Source organism: Dipodomys ordii, unplaced genomic scaffold (assembly GCF_000151885.1).
Source record: "Dipodomys ordii isolate 6190 unplaced genomic scaffold, Dord_2.0 Scaffold134, whole genome shotgun sequence".
NCBI lineage: Eukaryota > Metazoa > Chordata > Mammalia > Rodentia > Heteromyidae > Dipodomys > Dipodomys ordii.
The window spans coordinates 1,793,119-1,814,166 of record NW_012267350.1 but is presented as its reverse complement, the minus strand read 5'-3'; the positions used below and the strand labels follow the sequence as shown (position 1 = coordinate 1,814,166).

Genomic DNA, 21,048 nt, shown 5'->3' with positions numbered 1-21,048 from the left:
CTCTTCAGCTCAAGGCTAATGCTCTACCACTTGAGCCACAGTGCCACTTCCGGCTTTTTTCTTTTTGCTTATGTGGTGCTGAGGAATCGAACCCAGGGCCACAGGCATGCAAGGCAAGCGCTCTACCACTGAACCACCTTCCCAGCCCCAAATAGTTATTTTTTTTTAACAGTAGAAGCTGTTCTAATTTATTTGAAAAAAATGGTACTTAGAAACCCATCGTTTGAGTTATGATTACTTATCCATTAGCATTCTACATCCCATGAACGAAGAATAGTAAATATTAGCTCTAGCTACTCAGGATGCTGAGATCTGATGATCACGATTCAAAGCCAGCCCAGACAGGAAAGTCCATGAGATTCTTACCTCCAGTTAGCATCCCTTAATCTCCCTCTCCATGGTTCCTCCCTGACCCCTGGAAAAAACAAAACAAAACAAACAAAAAAAACGCAAGTGGAGCTGTGGCTCAAGTGGTACCCCCCCACCCTTGAGTAAAAATGCTTAGGCCCTGAGTAGCAAGGTATATTGGTATATGTCTAAAATCCCAGAAGTTGGGAGACTTAAGCAGGGGTATCTGAAGTTTGAGGCAACCTTGGGCTACATAGAGAAACTTTGTATCAAAACAACACTCAAAAGAACAAAACAAAAAATATCCTTTTTAGTTGTATAGTTCAGTATTCTTAAGTACATTGTATAGTTCCATATTCTTAACTATATTTACAATGCTGTGCAGCCAGCCTCCAGACTGAGTGTGTGTGTGTATGTGCGTGCCCGTGTGTGTGAGCGCATGTGTGTGTGCTGGTCCTGGGGCTTGAACTCAGGGGCCTGAGTGCTGTCTCTGAGCTTTTGTGCTTAAGGCTAGCACTCTACCATTGAAGCACAGCTCCAGTTCCAGCTTTTTGGTACTTATTGGAAATAAGAGTTTGAAAGATTTTCCTGCCTGGGCGAGCTTCCAACTGTGATCCTCAGATCTCAGCCTTCTGAGTAGCTAGGATTATAGGTATGAGCTACCAGTGCCCATTGATGAGCAAGAAATATTACTATCCTAACATTTAGCATTTAGACTAAATATCAAATTCCTTTCATCTTTAAAGTGATCTACATATAAACAGTAAAATGGTAAAAATCTATTATGCACATGTTTATTTAAATATAACTATCAAAGTATTAACTTTTTTACTTGCACTAGTCTAGTAAACTGCAGATCATAGGCTATCTTTATCATTGTAGAAAGTGCTCTGTCCAATGATGTTGCTCTACCACACATGATTGTCAAATTTTCCACTGTACTTCTACTGAAAGTGTTGTATTTTTATATTATAAGGATAAATGAAATAATTATCAAAACAAACTAGAAGTAGCTAAAATGAACATAATTATAAGGTTTTTGTATGAGCCAGCTATAGACTTTATTTTCTAAACCTTGACTTGAGCAAGTATGTAAGCTAATTTTTTTTAATGTTACCGAGCAGAGGGTAAGCTCGGTGGTAGTGCCTTCTTAGCATGTGCAGGGTTCTGGATTCATTTCCCAGCAATGTTAAGACATAAATAAACATTAGGAAAAAAGTCTCTGCCTTATGTTTTAGAAATGGGATCTCATTATGTTGCCAGGGCTGGTCTGTCATCTTGGCCTGAACCATCCTCCTGTATCACCTTTCCAAGTAGCTGGGACTACAGGCTTATTTACTTCACCATACTTGGCTTAAAAGTACCTTAAAAGGGATTACTTTTGATTTATAAAGAAGTTTAGTTGTACTTTGTTCTAAATCTAAACAACTAATTGTACATCATACATCATTTATGTTCATCATTAGCTTTCTTTTAAGTAAAAATACATTGTTATAAATTTACTGTTTCACTCTAGCTGATTTTGAGGTTAGGAATATTGGAAATTACCCATTATTTATTTTTCCTTTAGATGCCAGTATTTGACTGTACTACCAGAATTACCTCAAATATGTCAAATAACTTCATGAAGTTTCAGTATGAAATGGAAGCATAAAGTACTTGGAAATTTATTCTGCCTTTTTGCTCTTTTTTTTCCATTTGATATTTGTCTCTGTCAGCATCATGTTTCACCACCATTAGTTTTGTAGGTACATATGGCTTTATGGGGAAATTACTGAGAATTTGTTAATCTAGTCTAAGTTTGTGGGCAGGCAGACTTAAAATTCACCCATTCTGGTGTTATATTTCATGATAGTCAGAGTTGTGCAACCATTAATGTTCGGTGTGTTCCTTTGTTTATCAGTAACGGAAAGATAGGCAATAGATAATCATGATAATAGTGCGCCATCTGGGATGATATGAAAAGTGTAGGATATTGGTATCTTTTTTGCTTAAATCACTAAGGAAAATTTACTTATGTTTATATCTTGAATTTTTTCTTTATGAGGCATTTGCTTATTTTTTTTTTTGCTTATATTACTATCTATGAGTATTTGTCAGAACTAGAAGCATCTAAATATCTTGCTAAGAATTGAAGAAAACAATGGTTTTAATGAGGGCTTTATTTACAGTGTCATTTTTTAGAAAACTTTATGAAATTAAGGAAGGGACTGTCATAGCGCATAATTTTATGATTCTCTCTGGTACTGTTACAAATCAGTATAGCAAATTGTATTTCTTATTCTATCTGCCAGATAAGAATTATATATGACTTAAGTAAAGAGAATCTTGACGTTTCATGCCTCCAAATTATACTAATTTCCAAGACTTAAGTGTAGAATTCAGACTCTTTTAATTATAGGGAAGCAGAATTATTAGTTTTCAGTGATTGTGGTTTGGTACATATGCACATTTAGATAGCTAAGAGCGTAATAGGAGCTGAAGATAGTTATTTGATAAATATTAGGCTTTAAGTATGGTGGTTTTCCATACTTGCTGAGATGCTAAGTCTTGGGGATAGGCAAATTTTAGGGTATACCTTTTGAAACTCTGTATCAAAGGCTCTGTATTTCTTAGGAGAGGAAAATTTAAGATAATCTTTTACCTTAAATGGTAATCTTTTCCTTCCTTCCTCCTACCCTTCCTCCCTCCCTCCCTCCTTTCTAGGGCTTGAAGCTCTCCCTTGGTTTGTTATAGAAAATACTTGAGCCATGCCTCTTGCTTAGCTTTTTGCTGTTTATTTAGGAGGTGAAGTCTCCTAAACTCTTCTGCTCTGGTTGGCTTGAAACCTCAATCCTCTGGATGTCAAAACTTTCTGAGTAGCTAGGATTACAAATGGAAGCCAGTGGCTGCCTGGCTAGGAAAGAAAGTTTAGCAGCATCATTGAAGCTTTGATTTTGAGAGGGGGGGGAGGAGGAAAGAGAGGGGGAGAAGGGGAGAGGGGGGCGAGGGGAGAGAGAATTTTGTGTCCTAAGCACTGCAATGAACTCTTGGAGAAATTTTCTAATTTTAATCCTACTGTCTCTCTTGAATGTCGTTAAAACTGTAGTATTAGAGGATAAGTTCCCAGGATTTGAAACCTGACAATTGGAATTTGTGGTCAATTCCAGATTTTCTTCTTTTCTTTCCTTTTCTCTTTCCCTTTCCCCTTTTTCTTTTCTTAATGTAATTTTTTTTTCTCTCCCGGGTATGGGACTCAGAGTGGCTACAAATGCTTGTATACATGTATATTCGAGTGTGGTAAGATTAGGAATAGTGTTAGAATTAATGTCCAAACATCACAAAGAGTAACAACTGAGGCAATTTATGGCTGTTCAGTTAAGTTTTTTTTTTTTCCTGTAAAGATTCTATGAATTCTTCCATTATTGAATAAAGCTCTTCCCTCTGTAGGAAAGATGAAACTTTTCTTTTTGTATTTAAGAGCAGGGTTGTTTATAACAATATGGGCTACAGTAATAATTTAGATTCACAATCTATAAAGTTATCATAGTGCTCTTACATGATTGGTTTGGCACATTGTTTCCAGTTTTATAGATGGAAAAGACACTTAAGTTCTAACTAGAAGCTCTTTGAATGATTACTTAGTTAAGAATTGTGTAATGCCATGAATATGTCTTGGATAGTCGTAAAATGTATTAATTTGTAGGTGGTTTTAATGGATCTTACATATGCATTATCAGAGAGGAAATGCATTCTGGATTTTCAGTTTTTCTTAAATGTATGTATTATTTTTATTTCTAGGCTGTTCGCTGCTATGAATCTCTCATCTTAAAAGCTGAAGGAAAAGTGGAGTCTGATTTCTTTTGTCAATTAGGTCATTTCAACCTCTTATTGGAAGATTATTCAAAAGGTAATTTTTTTGCCTTGTTAATTTTTATTCAATTTATGTCTATCTAAAATAACTTTACATTTCATCAAGAGCATTGTTTTTTTCTAAGATATTAACTCATGAGTATAGTAAATAGAAGAAAAGTGGAATAGATGGAAATGGAAAAATGTAAATCATTCTAAGTTGACCATTAAGTAAAATGTGTGATGTTGTATTGCTCCTTCTTATGAAAAGCTCTGCCCTATTTCTACCATAGTAGAAAGTGAGCCAGTTTGGTGTATCCACCTGGTGGACACTTTGGAAAGATAACACAAACTACATGCCAAGAGTTGCTAAAGTGGAGAGGCCTTAAATCTCCTCTCTCCCTTCTCCCTTCTCCTCTAAATAAGAGACCTATCTCTTACCTCTTTCTAAATGACATGTTCCATCATGGGATATTTGTCATATCTTAACAAAATAATTTGTTTTCTAATAATGAATGTTGAGTTTGGCATCTACAAAATTATTAGTGTTTTTGATCCATTTGCCAGTCAAAACAAAAACAAAACAAAGAAACAGCAAAGAATTGGAGGTATCCCTCACATAGTAGTTGATTTAACTATCAATCATGAAGCACTAAGTCCAAACCTCAACACCACCCAAAACAGCAAAACAAAAATCTTATTCTTCAATAAGGTAATGTCACTGGTTGGAGGTGAGTGAGGGTTAGTGAAGCTTCCTTTAAATGTAGGAATTCTTCACTTAGGGTCCTTGATTACAGAATAAGAATTTCTGGGCAAGTCACTAAATAAGCAAACTTGGCAGAGCTTAATTAAGTAAACGAGCAGGCAAGCAGACAAACAACACACAGAAGGGCAGGGCACACTTTAACAGAGTGTGTGTGCTCTCATAGGGAGAGACAGAGTCACACACAGTTCCTTGGGCTGTTGGGGTATTTATAAAGGCAGGGAGTCTGGCTTAAAAGTTATGTGAAGCTAGGTGCTTTGTCTTTTGCTCTAATCACATGTGGTGTTACTTTGAGTTTCAGTTAAGAATGCATCCTGCCATAAAACAGATCTTTTTTTTTTAAATTTATTGTGAAAATACTGTACAGAGGGGTTACAATTACATGGGCAAGATAATGAGTACATTTCTTATCAATCATTGTAGCCTCCTCCTTTGTTATCCCTTCCCATCCTCCCCCCCCCTGCCCCCACCCAAACCTCCTCCCCCATCCCCCCCCACCAAAGTTGTAAAGTTCGTTTTCGACATAACGACACGTACATCTCATTGTTGCAATGGGTCCATCTGTATCCCTATTTAAACGATTTGTTTTTTCCCTTTCCCTCCACAAATTATACCAATATCAAATACAGTGAAAGAAAAAACATATCTTTATACTTTGCATTTTGGGGCAGGAGGTGGCTAAAGTTTGAGGAAGTACTTTTTTCCCCCTTTTTTCTTCTTTCCCTCAGGAAGGCATCCATCCCCTCAGACAAGACTTCTTGGTGTGAGGAATGCATCCCTCAGGAAGGAATGCATCCTGTTGTCTCTCTTTGAAGCAAAAATGGAACTTCTATATTTCTAGATAAATATTTCTGAGTTGCCTTCATCGGGCCTCAGTTTCCTTAAGTTATCCTGTTTCATTTCCCCTAAAATGATTTTTGTTCCCTTAATCTTAAGGGAAGTATATAAAGAAATATCTCATATCTGCTGTAAGCTGACCATTCCTTATTTTCCCCAGTTCATCCTACTTCATTTCCCCTAAAATGATTTTGTTTCCTTAATCTTAAGGAAAGTACATGAAGGAATATCCCCTATTCTTGCTGTAAGCTGACATTCCTCATTTTCCTTGGTTTATCTGGCTTCAATAATATTTGGTTTTAGAAAACCAAGCAGTAAGCTGGATGTGATGGCACATACCTGTATAATCCTGGCACTTGGTAGGTTGAGGCAGGAGGATCATGTTTGAGGTCAGCCGGGACTTGAGAAACCCGCTCACAAAATAAAACAGAATGAAAACAAACAAACAACAGCAACTAAAACCCCTGAGCAACAAACACAAATATGGCTATATAAGGAAAAGGCCTTGTCCCAATAAGGGGACTCTAGCAGAAACAAACTAAAGAGTAGACTTTGGATTATAGTTTGCTTTCTGGTTGCTCAGCAGTTTACAAGAGCCCCCTTTTGGGGAGACGGCATTAGGCTAGGTCATGTGCGAATCTTTACAGACAATATTGTAGTTAAGACATCTAACAGGACTAACATAAACCAACTAAAAGAAAATTTGTCAGGAATGTGATCAGAGAAGAATGACCCTAGATCAAAGTAGAGTACTTTAACACCTCTGTGGGATAAAATGAGAGGCTTCTCATCTGTTTTCTAGAATTAGGGGAGATAGGAAATTTATCAGAACATAGTCAAGAAAAGCCAACCCCAGATAAGGATCTGATCCAGGCTTAGGTAGACCTCAGTTTTTAGGTTGAGAATAGGTCACAAAAGGTAGCTGAATTTAATAATGGGCCTCAGCAGACCTGGATTCTAGGCATCATTGCCATCCTAAATCATACTTTTCTTTCGTCTTGGGTATTCCCTGGGGCTCTCATCTCTTGTGTCTTCTAGGTTTCAGTAATCTGCGTTATCTTTCTTAGTGTTTTCTTTCCATTTAAAGGAGACATAATTAGTGTTTTCTTTAGGAAAAAATACTGTGACTTTGTATATCGGAAAATACCTGTATTCTACGCTTTAAACAGATAATTTGGACATACAATTTGGGTTGAAGGAAGGAATTTTCCTTCCCAATTTTGAAAGGGTTTTTGCATTGCCTTATTTCTAGATGTTGACATCTTTTGTATTTTTTTTTTAGATTAATAAATGAGCTTTCTCCTGGAATTTTTTATGGAATTTTTGAATATGTTCTCTGTTCGTTTTATTCTCCATTTTAGTAGCAAACATCACCTATACAATGGGGGATTTCATTTGTGACATTTCTACACATGCATACAATGTATTTATTCCTCAATCCTCCTTTCCTAATAGGTTTCATACTTTCTGTTTTCCTCTCATTTTACACACACACACACACACACACACACACACACACACACACACACTTTGACAATATCCAACCTTTCAAGACTCTCATTTTACACACACACACACATTTTGACAATATCCAACCTTTCACTCTCATTTTACACACACACACACACACGCACGCACGCACGCACGCACCAGAGCCTGTTTACTTTTCCTCTGAATTCTCTCTCCCTCTCTCTCCCCCCCTCTGTCTCTCTGTCTCTCTCTGTCTCTGTCTGTCTGTCTCTCTTTCTCCCTCTCTCTGTGGTTGGTCCTAGGGCTTGACAGGCCTAGGCACTGTCCCTCAGCTCTTCAGCTCAAGACGAGAGCTCTACCACTTGAGCCACAGTGCCACCAGCTTTTTCTGCTTATGTGGTGCTGAGGAATCAAACCCAGGGCCTCATGTATGTGAGGCAAGCACTACCACTGAGCCACCTTCTCAGCCCCTGAATTTTCTTTTTTTGATCTTTCTTTTTGGAGTTCTGTTGTCAATATTATCACTCCTGGACACATTTTCTCCAATTTCTGTCCTTGTTACAATTTTTTGAATGGTTTCTTCCACTTCCTGTTCTGATCTTTCTATTGAATTACTCATTTTTCCTACAATCCTTTGTTCCTATTGGTCTCTTCCATCCTTCCTTTCTCTTCCATGTAGTATTTTTTCCTTTATGAAAAATTCAGACTAGGAGTTTTCTTGCTTTATTATGTTGTTTTTTTCCTTCCTTTTTCTGTCTGTGCTTCTTGTTGGTTAGGGATTTCTTTAGATGCCTGGTAATTCTTAGCTGTCTGTATTTGAAGGTGCATTACCTAAGAACTAGGACCTCTGAGCATGTGGGTGGGGCTCTTGATTATGATCTCTTTGACTTTCTGCTGGAGAACTTATTCCTCGCTTTTTGATCAGGTTGTGTAAGAAGCAGCAAAGATTGGATTTGGGAGTAGAGGGTAGGAGCTGCTTCTTACTTTTTTCCCTCAGCTTCCTTGTTTTATCCTGTGTATCTTTAAACCAGAAGATTTTTAGTTCTCCAGCTGATCATCAGAAAAATACTATTTCATGATGTTTTCATCTAGTAGTTTTATGGGTTTGTTTCTATTGTTAAGTCTTTCTTCTTTGAGTTGTTTTAGTATATGAAGTGAGTTAGAAATTTTACTATCTTATATATAATTGAATGTTGGTATTCTATTCTCTACTGATGGTCATCCATATCCTTTGATAATTCTTTTTTTTTTGTCGGTCGTGGGGCTTGAACTCTGGGCCTGAGTGCTGTCCCTCAGCTCTTCAGCTCAAGGAGAGCACTCTACCACTTGAGCTTACAGCGCCACTTCCAGTTTTCTGGTGGTTTATTGGAGATAGGAGTCTCACGGTCTTTCCTGCCCGGGCTGGCTTTGAACCGTGATCCTCAGATCTCAGCCTCCTGAGTAGCTAGGATTACAGGCATGAGCCACCAGCACCCGGCCTCCTTTGATAATTCTTACATATACCAAGATGTTATTTTAAGATGTCAGGTTTTGAAAAAAAAGATTTCAGGTTTTGGTTTCAGTTCTTTATAATATCACGATCTATTAGTTATATTATTTTTATTACTTTGAGTTTTGTCTTGTATAACCGTTTGCAGTTTGCTTTTATTATGCACATAGCTGAATTTTGCTTTATCTGTAAAACTCCCTAGCATATTAGAATATATTCAAACTGGTGACACCTTTTTTTCTGTGCTTCTGTAGGGTCTTTTACTGCCTTAATCTTTAGGAAGCTTCTCAGTCCTAGCTGTGTGAATTTACAGGACCAAATGGTGATCTTTGAAAGGTGTAAGGTGCTTAGTCTTTCCTGTAAAGGTTCTGGTTTAGTTAGTATGTGCATCTTTTTTTTTTTTTACAACTATAGTTTATGTAAATGTGTAGTTTTTATATTTTTCAATCCTCATTTCTTTGAATTTTTAGTCTGTCAGATACTATTTTTAAGTTTTTTGAAGTCTTTTATACCTCTAAAAGGGTGGGTTGTCCTGTTTTGGATTGGGAAGTTTGGTATTAATGTAACTTCAGAATCCTAGGCCAGAGCCAGTTCTAACAGGTAATTCTGTTAGAATTCACTCTCCTCAGCAGTCCCTCCCCACCCCCCACCCCCCAAGCAAATGCAATAGTGAAAAGGCAATTCTGGATTTAAATCAAAATGGCTATTTTGGGAAGGCAGAGTTTAAACATTTCAGTCCATCTTTAGAATACTGATATTAGGTTTAATCAACTTAAGGGACAGTGGATAATAGGTAAACATAATTAGACTGTGGTCTGACTGGTCTTGGTTGATCATTATCTCAGTTCTCTATAAAGTGACCCCCAAACAAGTATTGCTTGAGGGGTAATCAGGTTCCTGTGATGTGATTGTTCCTGCTTGGGGTTGATCTTTTCCTAGGGTGATCTGTCTGTTGGGCTTTTGTGGATTTCAAGGTGCCCTCAGGTGCTGTTTCAGGGTTCTGGAACTGACTGTTGTAAAAGGTAGCAGTAAAATACCTCATTTACTCTTATCTTTGTGCCTTCAGCCTTGAACGGGAAACTGATAGGTATTGATTTAGGTATCTTCAAGTTTTAGAGAGGCATTCTTTAAATGATTAACATGCCTATTTGTCCAGTTAAGCTAGAGTCTGACCTGATAAAACATAACATAGATGCTGGGCTTTTAGTTACCTTGTGAGTGCAAGTGAATGATCAATGCGTTTTTTTTCCTTCGCAAAAGCACTTTTTAAGTACCTGTTGTAATAATGTTCCTTAAAACTTGAATTGTTGATTACTAATGGAACATGTTTGTAACATACTTATTTTCTTTCTTTCAGCATTATCTGCATACCAGAGGTACTACAGTTTACAATCTGACTACTGGAAGGTTAGTACACATTTGCATGGCTATTTCTGTTAAGGTTTATTGGCAGTTCATTGTCAGTTATTTAAAAAAAAAAATGAATTGAAGCCGGGCACTGGAGGCTCATGCCTGTAATCCTAGCTACTCAGGAGGCTGAGATCTGAGGATTGCAGTTCAAAGCCAGCTCGGGCAGGAAAGGCCCTGAGACTCTTATCTCCAATAAACCGCTCAGAAAACCAGAAGTGGCGCTGTGGCTCAAGTGGTAGAGCACTAGCCTTGAGCTGAAGAGCTGAGGGACAGTGCCCAGGTCCAGAGTTCAAGCCCAATGACCAACCAAAAAAAAAAAAAAGAGCCTGGTCACTGGTGGCTCACGCCTGTAATTCTAGCTACTGAGGAGGCTGAGATCTGAGGACAGTCTATGAGACTCTTATCTCCAATTAATCATCAGAAAGCTGGAAGTGGTACTGAGACTCAGTGGTAGAGTGCTGGCCTTGAGCTGAAGAGCTCAGGGACAGTGTGCCCCATGGAAGGAAGGGAGGGAAGGAGGGAAGACATGTAGCTGGGCATTGGTTGTTCATGTCTATAATCCTAGCTACTCAATTAGACTGACATCTGAGGGTAGACAAATCTTCGAGATTCAGAAAAAACTAGAAGTAGAGTCATGATTCAAGTGGTAAAGTACTAACCATGAGTGGAAAAAGCTGATTGAAAATTGGAGGCTCAGCCTCAGTCCAGCCCTAGAATGGGCATCCATCCCCAAAAGCCCTTAAGTAAGCCTCAGTTGTTTTAATTATGCAAAGGAACACTACAATCTTGTTTTAGAACATGTCTGACTTCCACAATGAAACCACGTTCACCTTAATTCTGTTGGCAACCACTATTAGGCTTTTTGTCTATATTTGTCTTCACTGGATATTTCATGTAAATGAAACCATGAAATATGTGGTCTGCTTTTGCTCATCATGGCACTTGAACTCAGGACCCCTGGACACTGTCCCTGAGCCTCTTTATACTCAAGGCTATCATTCTACTACTTGAGCCACATTGGCATTTCAGCTTTTTCTTAGTAGTTTATTGAAGATAAATCTTGGGTGCTTTCCTGCCTGGGCTGGCTTTGAATCCTCAGATATCAGCCTCCTGAGTAGCTGGGATTACAGGTGGGAGCAACCCTGGTCTTTTTTTTTTGACTGGCTTCTTTCATGCATGCTTTGTAAAGGTTCATTCATGTTGTAGCATGAATATTTACACCCATATTTACTATTGCTATTCCATTTTATGAATGTATTACATTTTATTTATTCATCAGTTGGTGGGTTTCTTTTACTTTTTGGCTGTTGTAAATAAAGCTGCCACGATCATTTGTGTACAGGTTTTTGTGTAGAGGTAATGTTTTCATTTCTTTTGGCTAGATACTCAGAAATAGAATTACTAGCTTTTAGGGTAAATCAATATTTGCCATTTTGAGAAACTGCCAAAAGCAATTTCCAGTGGCTATACTATATTATAATCTCTACCAGTAATGTATGAGGATTCTAGTTTTTTTTATGTTCATTGTGTCAGCATTTTTAAAGTGCCTAATTTTTCAGTGTCACTTTTGTGTGAAGTCTCATATTAGGTTTTTTATTTGTATTTCCCCAGTAATTAATGGAAGTTGGTCATCTTTTCATGAATGTACTACCTATTTATAGATATTCTCAGAAATGTCTATTCAAGCTATTACCCAGTTTAAAATTGAGTCTTAAAGATTGAATTGCAAGTGTTTTTTTTGTTTTTGATACAATCCTTTATTACATGTATAATTTAGAAATATCTTCTGCAAGTCTGTGCCTTAAATTTTTACTTTGTTGTGAAAAGACATAGACTGGTGTGTTTTTGAAGTGAAAAGTTTTGAATTTCAATTGTGTTCATTTTTTTCTTTTATGGCTTTTATCTTTGTTATTGAGGTAGGCAAATTTTACTCAGTCATAGATTTATTCCAGTTAATCAGTTTCAGAGTTTGAGTAAACACAGTAAACAATCTCTGGAACGTTTTTTATTTTTGTTAGTTATTCTTTATAGATTCCTTTAAAGTGGGATTATTGAGTGATTTTTGGAGGAATTTGAACTACTTTTTGCTTTCATCTCAACAGGATATTATTGAGAAACCTTTGTTTTTTTTGGTCTTAGACTTTATGCTAATCGTATAGGAGAGACACTATCTTAGTGCAATCTTAATTTTTAGTTTGCTTAGTAAACTTAGGTGTTTTTTAAAATTTACATTTTTCCTTTGTGAATATGTCTTGCCAATTTTTCTATTGACCATTGTTTTCTTTTTCTTTTTTATGTAGCTGTATTTATGTATTATTATATTTATCTTTTATCTGAGATGTAAGTTGCAGGTATCATTATTTTTGATTTGTTGCTTAACTTTTATATGTTCATTTTTGCTCACATATAAGTTTTTAAGTTAACCATTAACTTTACCATCTTTCTCCTATATTGTACTGCATTTTGAATCATAGGACAGTAATTTTTTCATTCCCAAGTTATAGAGCAATTCAGTTATATTTTCTTCTGATATTTGAATGGTTTTAGGTCCCGTCTGCCCCCCCCCCCCGCCCCCATCCCCGGGTCTGGGCCCTGTCCCTGAGCTCTTCAGCCCAAGGCAAGCTCTCTTACCCTTGTGCAACAGCGCCACTTCTGGTTTTCTGGTGGTTAATTGTAGATGAGTCTCATGGACTTTCCTGCCCAGGCTGGCTTTGAACTGCCATCCTCAGATCTCTACCTCCTGAGTAGCTAGGATTTACAGGCATGAGCTACCAACAAACTGAGTTTGGGTCAGTGTTTTTTAATCTCAGCTATTTCATATGTAAACATTGTTTTCTCATTTTGTTTTTATTTGCATTTTTCTGCTGCTGGTCTTTTGTTGTTAATTTACAGATTTTGCTAAGTTTTAGCTTGTGTATACACACACACACACACACACACACATTTGACCTTTTTTTTTTTAAGTTGACTTCGATGGCTCTTTACACAGTGGATAAAAGCTTTCTGTTAGATCAATGTTGTGGCACTTGAGCCACACCCCAACTCTACTTTAAAAAAAAATCCCCACATTATTACCACTAATTAGTTGTGTGCAAAGGAGTTTCTTTTTGATATGTCTTTATGTGCATAGAGTGAACTCCCTCTATCACTCCCCCCTCCCCAAACCAGTCTCAGTGTATTATTTCACACATGCATATACTTTAATCAGGATGTTTTTCAGCTGGTGGTGTTGCTGTTGTCACCTGTCACCTGGCTTGGACCTGGGTGTTATGCTTGAGCTTTTTCACTAAAGTTTAATTTTCTACAGCTTGAGTCACAGCTCCTCTTCTGGCCTTTCTGGGGAAGGCCAGAAGGTTAATTGGAGATGAGAGTCACATGGACTTTACTGCGCTGGCTAGCTTTAAACTGATTCTCAGATCTCAGGCTCTTGAGTATCTGAGATTACAGATGGGAGCCACTAGTGCCTGGCCAAATAAAAATATTTTAACTGAATGTTCAACCTCTCTAGCCATAAAAGAAATGCAAATCAAAACAACATTGAGATACCACCTCACCCCAGTTAGAATGGCAAAAATCAAGAACTCTAATAACAACAGATGCTGGAGGGGATGCGGACAGAAGGGAACCATACTGCATTGTTGGTGGGAGTGTAAACTTGTTCAACCACTTTGGAAAGTAGTATGGAGGTTCCTCAAAAGACTCCACATAGAGCTCCCCTATGACCCAGCAATCCCACTTTTGGGATTTTATCCAAATGATCACAAACAAGGCCACACTAAAGCTACCAACATGACTATGTTTATTGCAGCATTATTTACCATAGCTAAGATACGGAACCAACCCAGATGCCCCTCAGTAGATGAATGGATCAAGAACATGTGGTATATATGCACAATGGAATTCTATGCCTCCATCAGAAAGAATGACATTGCTCCATTTGTTAGGAAATGGAAAGACTTGGAAAAAATTAAATTAAGTGAAGTAAGCCAGGCCCAAAGAAACATAGGTCCCATGGTTTCCCTTATTTGCAATAACTAGTATATCTGTGAATCAAGCAGAAAAGGTCAGATAAGTTGATGTTAGGGGGATTGAACCCCAAGATAAGTATTCAAATGTTTTTTGTTTTTTTCCCTTTCATGCAATTGTTTCTATTATAAGATGATTTCTTTGTTGTTTTGTATGTCCCTCCCCCACAGTATAACCCATACTTTCACTGTTTTTGATGTTGGTGTAATTTGTGGAGGGGAAGGGAAAATAACAAATCGTTTAAGTAGGGATACAGGTGGACCCATTGCAACAATGAGATGTACAAGTTGTTCTGTTGAAAAACGAACTTAAAAACTTTGGTGGGGCGTGGGGGTAGGATCACGAAGGGAGAGGGGAGGAGTATGGGAAGGGGAAACAATGAGGAGGCAACAATGCTTGATAAGAAATGTACTCATTATCTTGCCCATGTAATTGTAACTCCTCTGTATGGTATTCTCACAATAAAAACTACTACTACTACTAATAATAAAAAAATAAATGAACATTATTACTGTTAAAAATATTTTAACTGTTACATAAACTGTTCACTTCTTTATGCTTGAAGCCATTCAGTTTTTGTCTTCTAGATATCTAGATAATACATAGGTTATTGTGAACTGTAGCTATCCCCTTGTACTGTAGAACACTGGAATTACTCCTTTTTCTATCTTGTGTTTTAACACTTTGTACCCAACATCATTTTTTTTTTTTACCCCCTACCATAGCAATCACTACTCTTTCTTTCATTTTTTTTTCAAAAAAAATTTTTTTTAGTGTATATCATGGGGCTGGGACTCAAGGCCTGGGCGCTGTCCTTGAGCTCTTTTGAGGCACAGCTCCACTTCCAGCCCAGGCTGGCTTTGAACTGAGATCCTCAGATCTTAGCTTCCTGAGTAGCTAGGGTTATAGGCATGAGCCACCCATGCCCAGCTCTAACAATCATTATTCTAAATGCAGGTTGGTGCTTATTTTTATTTTCAGTATTCACATATGAGAGAGAATATACCGTATTTGTCTTTCTGTGTCCAGCATATTTCACTTAATACATTATCCTCTAGTTTTATTAATTTGCTGTAAATGAGAGGATTTTATTCTTCTTTGTGACTGAATAATATATGTGGGTGTATGTAATACATTTGCTTTTGGCTAAAACTTTCACTAGTATATGGAACAAGAGTGGTAAGAATGGACATCTTGTAGATTTGGGGGAAATTCTTTCAAATTTGCTCATTCAGTCTGATACATTTCTATTTGTTTATGATGAGATACAGTGTTATTTTTCGGGTTTTCCCTGTCAAATAGTCACACCGTTGATGCAGCTCTTTTTTTTTGGAAGACTATTCTTTAAAAATTGCACTATTTCCTAGTTTACAAGAGCCAATCTTTATGTCTGTTCTAAAGCCAATATCACACTATTTTGGTTACTGTATTCTTTTTTTTTTTTGGAGAGGTTGAAATCCTGGAACTTGAACTCAGGGCCTAGGCACTGTCCCTGAGCTTCTTTTGCACAAGGCAAGCACTCTACCACTTGAGCCATAGCACCACTTCTGGCCTTTTCTGTGTATGTGGTACTGAGGAATTGAACCTAGGGCTTCATATGTGCTAGGCAAGCACTCTACCACTAAGCCACATTCCCAGCTCCTGTTTATTCTTGAAACCAGGCCATTTGAGTTTGTTCTTATCTTCTTGTCTAAATAGTTTTTATTTTTGTAGGTCCCTTTCTTCCCATATGAAATTTGGAATCAGTTTCTTAATTTCTCCAGTTTAAATTTTCTGCATTGTATGTATAGATAAATTTGGGGATAATTTCTGTCCAATAATATATTGTACTTTTCCATGAATGTAGTATATCCTTGTTTAGTTCTTTAAGGTTCTTTAGAAATATCTTAGAAGTTTCATCACATTCCCTCCTTTCCCCCCATTGTACTGGGGCTTGAACTCAGGGGCCTAGCAGTCATTTAGCTTGGTTGATCATGGCTGGTGCTCTACCACTTGAGTCACAACTCTAGCTTAACTTTTTGCTATTTGTTTTGGAGATGGAGTCTTACAGCGTCTCTGGCCAAGCTGGCTTAGAACTACAACTGTTTTGGATCTTAGCCTTCTGAGTAGTTAGGATTATAGGCATGAGCCGCCAATTCCTGGCTTCATCACACATTCTTCCATGAAGTTTGTTTTCAATGTGATAGTGGTTGAAAGAGATTATTAAATTTTAAGTTACATATTATTAGCAATGTATTGACAACATTTACATATTTTTATACCATTTGCAATACTGGCTTAGAATCTTGTTATCTTACAAAATTTTATTATTCTTGTAGCTTTGCACTAGATTTCTTAGGATTTTCTATGTCTACCTCCATGCTGTCTATAGATGAAACAATCTAAATTTCTCTTTTTTAATGTTTGGAACCCTTTAATCTTTTTCCTGCTTTGTTGAAATGGGAAGGACCTTCCGTACAATGTTAAATAGAGGGATGCATCCTTATTTCTGATGGGAGCAGTATTCAGTTAAACCATTTAATTTGATGTTAGTTTTTAGAAATTTAGGTTAAACAGTTTTCCCTTTTGCTAGTAATATACTTATATAGTGTTTTCTCCTCTCCTACATCATTTTTAAAAATAATGAGTACTTTGAAGATACAGATAGGCTAAAAAAAATCCCTCACATTGTCTTACATTCTTAAAATAGAAAACATTTCCATGACTGAAGTTTTAGGGGTTTGGGTTTTCCATAGACACACAAAGTGAGTAAGTAGTCAACCAGGTAAGTGTTCTCTAACTCAGTTTCAATTCTGACATTTTTTACCTGGAAACATAGGTTGAAGATTCAGAGTCAAAAGAGCCCTCCCCACTCTCCACCCCCACATCCCTTAATGTCTTTTCCAAGTTTGAACTTTTAGAAATTCTGACAAGAGGGTATGAATTGGGGCTATTATAGGAGCACCATCCCAAGTTCAGTTAATTTGCTAGAGCAATTTATAGATCTTGGGAAACAATTATATTTGGTGATTTATCATACAGGGTATTGAAAAGACTACAGATGAAGAGATATGTGGAGCGTGAAGTTATGTGGGAGGAATTGATTGTGGAGTCTCCATGTCCTCTGTGTACTAGCCTGCAGGATCCAGACCTTTGGGTTTTCATTAAACATGCATGATTAATTTTAAATCATTGGCCATTGGTGATTCACTTAACTTTTTAGCCTCTCTGCAGTCTCTCACTGTTGGGGAAAGATTATTGGGCAACTCTAATTATACCTTGGTCTTTATTGTGACCAGCCTGTATTCTGAAGCTACCTAGAGGTGGCTTGCCACCAGTGATCTCATTAGCATACATAAGACTTCTATTACTTTAGATATTCTAAGGTTAAAGAGCTATGTGTCCAGAAAAGGAATAAAGACCAAACATATATCATAATATCACAGTGGGTTTTTTTTGGGGGGGAAGGGAAATTCGTGGGGCTTGAACTCTGGGGTGGGCGCTTTTCTTGAACTCTTGCTCCATCACTTTGAGCCACAATACCACTTCTCATTTCCTAGTGGTTAGTTGGAGGTAAGAATCTAAGGACTTTCCTGCCCAGGCTGGCTTTACACAGTCTTCAGATCTATCTCCTAAGTGAATAGCTAGGATTATAGGTGAGAGCCACCAGTGAGTACCCAGTAGTGCTACAAATTTTTAAAAAAATATTATTCATATTTTGAAATGGTATGGATTTTCTTTTGGTAGTATATTACATTATTTTTAATGAGCATCAATTAGTTTTATGAGGGTTTCATTTTAACATGTCTGTTATGTATACATACAGTGTGCCTTGATCAGCGTCATCCTCCGTCAGTCTCTGTGTCCCTTCCTTCCCAAGCCAGTCTCAGCATTCTTCAGTGTTCCATTTTAGTGTATGTGCATAAATATTTTGACCATATTCACTCTCCTTCACCCTCTCCATTTGCCTGTCCCCCTGTCATTAGTAACCTGCATACCACACAGGACTTGTTTCAGTTTCCTGATACTGATTTTTGTTAAAGTGAATGTTATTCAAATGGGCTTCACCATAGTACCTCATATGGTCTTCTTTTTTTTTTTTTTTTTGCCAGTCGTGGGCTCTGAACTGTGAGCCTGGGTGCTGTCCCTCAGCTCTTCAGTCGAGGCTAGCACTCTACCACTTGAGCCACAGCACCACTTCTGGCTTTTTTTTCCTTTTTGCTTATGTGGTGCTGAGGAATCAAACGCGCAGGGCCTCTTACATGCCAGGCAAGCACTCTACCACTGAGCCACCTTCCTAGCCCCCCTCATATGGTCTTATGTGTGTTCACGTAAGAAAATGGTATTTTTTGTCTTTCTGACCTTGACTTTAATATGATGGTCTTGAGAGCCATATATTTCCTTGCAGGTAGCATTATTTCATTGTTTATTGAATGATACTTCATTGTGTGTATGTACCATATTTTCTTGATCCATTTTTGTTGTAGAACATCTGGGTTATTTCCATAACTTGGCTGTTGTGAATAGTGTTGGCGCTAAACATTGATGTATAGGTTTTTTTTATTATACTATATCTTGTATCACTAGATCCTAGGGTAGTTCTATTTTTAGTTTTTTGAGGATCTTCAATACTGATTTCCATAGTGGTTGTAAAAATCATTCTTGGATAAACCCACTTATATTGTCCTTTCTGTATGCTTTTAATACTTGTTAAAGGCTTAAAAAACCATTTTTATTAAGTAGTTGTACAAAAGAGTTTCAATTCCAGAGGTCAGGTTATGAGTACAGTGCATCATGGTTAGTGTCACTCTTTTTATCGTTCTGTCCCATTTTTCCCCCTCACATTCCTACCCTGGAAACTTGCATTACTGATGTCATATCTTTTCTCCCTTACACATGCATTTAAAGGTAGTATTGCTGTAGCACCATCCTATAAGTTTGAGTCTTTGTATGTTCATTATTGTTAATTTCAGAATCTTTCCTACTTTCATTTTTCTGATCCATGGGGTAGAGGGTTATGTTGTATAATTTCAAACTATTTTAGATATTTTATATATCATAATTAATGATTTTTCAATTCTATTTCACTTATGCAGCATTCTCCATATGATTATATTCTTTTGGGGGAGAGGGTTGGTCGTGGGGCTTGAACTCTGGGCTTGGGTGCTGTCTCTGAGCTCTTCAGTTCAAGGTTAGCACTCTACCACTGGAGGCACATCACCACTTCTGGTTTTCTGATGGTTTATTAGAGATTAGAGCCTCACAGACTTTCTTGCCCAGGCTGGCTTTGAACCATTATCATCAGATCTCGGCCTCATGAGTAGCTAGGATTATGGGCGTGAGTCACTGGGGCCTGGCTGATTATATTCTTTTTAAGTATTTTTAAGTCTTCTTTGTTGACTCAGTTACATGATTTCTATTTGATCAAATTGCCCAAAATGATAGGAAAGTAATTAAGAATGACTTATAAAATCCTAACTTTTGCTTTTTCTTTTTTGGGAGGAGGGGGAGATTTGCTAAGAGTTTTGCTAAGAGATTTGCTAAGAGTCATTTGCTAAGAGTTACTGTTGTTCTACAAATGCTGTTAATTTTATTGTTTTTTCCTTTAATATATCTTAAATTTTTTATTTGACGTATTCACATTTCTGATTATAGCAAATCACGTGACCTTTTTTATCATTGTAAAATACCCGTGGCAATTCTTTTTTGATATTAATATAGTCATCAAATCCTTCTTGGATTAACTTCATATATATGTATCTCTTTTTTTTAAACCTTAATTTTGTCCTATCAGTATCTTTGTTTTTCAACATTTACTTTGTAAATAGCATATAAATAGATTCCTCCTCCAGTGGACTGTGGACTATACTTCTATGTAAACTATATTTCTATATAGTCTTCATATTTTTGGGGAATTTTAAAATTACTTTTTGAAATAATGTTTTGCTCATTCTCATTCTTCTTTCTGGAACTTTAATTACATGTAAGTACAGAATTAATTAATTTAGTCCTAGGGCTTGAACTCAAGACCTGGGAGCTGTCCCTTAGGTCTTTTGCTCAAGGCTATCTCCCTATCATTTTGAGCCACAGCACCACTTCAAGTTTTCAAGTGGTTAATTGGAGGTTAAGAGTGTCATGGATTTTCCTGCTGGGGCTGGCTTCCAACCATAATCCTCACATCTCAGCCTCCTGAGTAGCTAGGCATGAGCCAATGGTGCCTGGCTCAGAATTTGTTTTTATGTAACAGTTCCTTGAGATACTTTACTTTTCTCTGTGGTCTTCAAGTGAGTTATTTTTGTTTCTGTTTTGAGTTCATTTTCTTTCTCCTCTTGTTAATTTTAATTCTTTGAATTTTATTTAATATACATTATTCATGTTCAGAGTATTCATTGTGCTTTTTGTAGTTTTACTTTGTTGAGATTTCCTGTTTTTCATTACTGACAAGCATATTTTATTTTAGTTTGTTGTAGTGACAAATAGCCACCAGGAAAAAATACTTGTATCATTCTGAGTTTGTCTCAGTCAATTTTTTCCTGTTCCTCCCACCCTCCCTCCTTGGTCCTGAGGCTTGAACTTGGGGCTTGGGTGCTGTTCCTGAGTCTCTTTGTGCTCAAGGGTAGTGCTGTACCACTTGAGCTACAGCTGTACTTGAGGCCTTTTCTGAGTAGTTTATTGGAGATGAGAGTCTCACAGAGTTTTCTCTCCTGTCTGGCTTCGATAGTTGTACTAGCTCTGGTTGTGTTATTTTCATCCAGTAATTTTTTTTTGTCTTCTTTCTTCAGACTTGTTAGACTTGAAATGAGAACTTTTTTCTCTCACACTAGCTCAAGTAATAATCTAGATCTCCTCCTTTCCCTCCTCTCCCCCTCCCCTCCCCCTCCCCCTCCCCTTCCCT

The 21,048-nt window shown here is 37.3% G+C and overlaps 1 protein-coding gene across 1 annotated transcript in view; it reads left to right on the top strand.

The window, feature by feature from the left end:
* Positions 1-21,048, top strand: part of Kdm6a (lysine (K)-specific demethylase 6A) — a 202,156-nt gene that overhangs the window by 50,506 nt on the left and 130,602 nt on the right. Inside the window, exons 3-4 of the mRNA XM_013030841.1 lie at positions 4,129-4,237; positions 10,096-10,145. Coding sequence (XP_012886295.1) covers positions 4,129-4,237; positions 10,096-10,145 — 159 coding nt within the window. The remainder of the gene's footprint in view (positions 1-4,128; positions 4,238-10,095; positions 10,146-21,048) is intronic.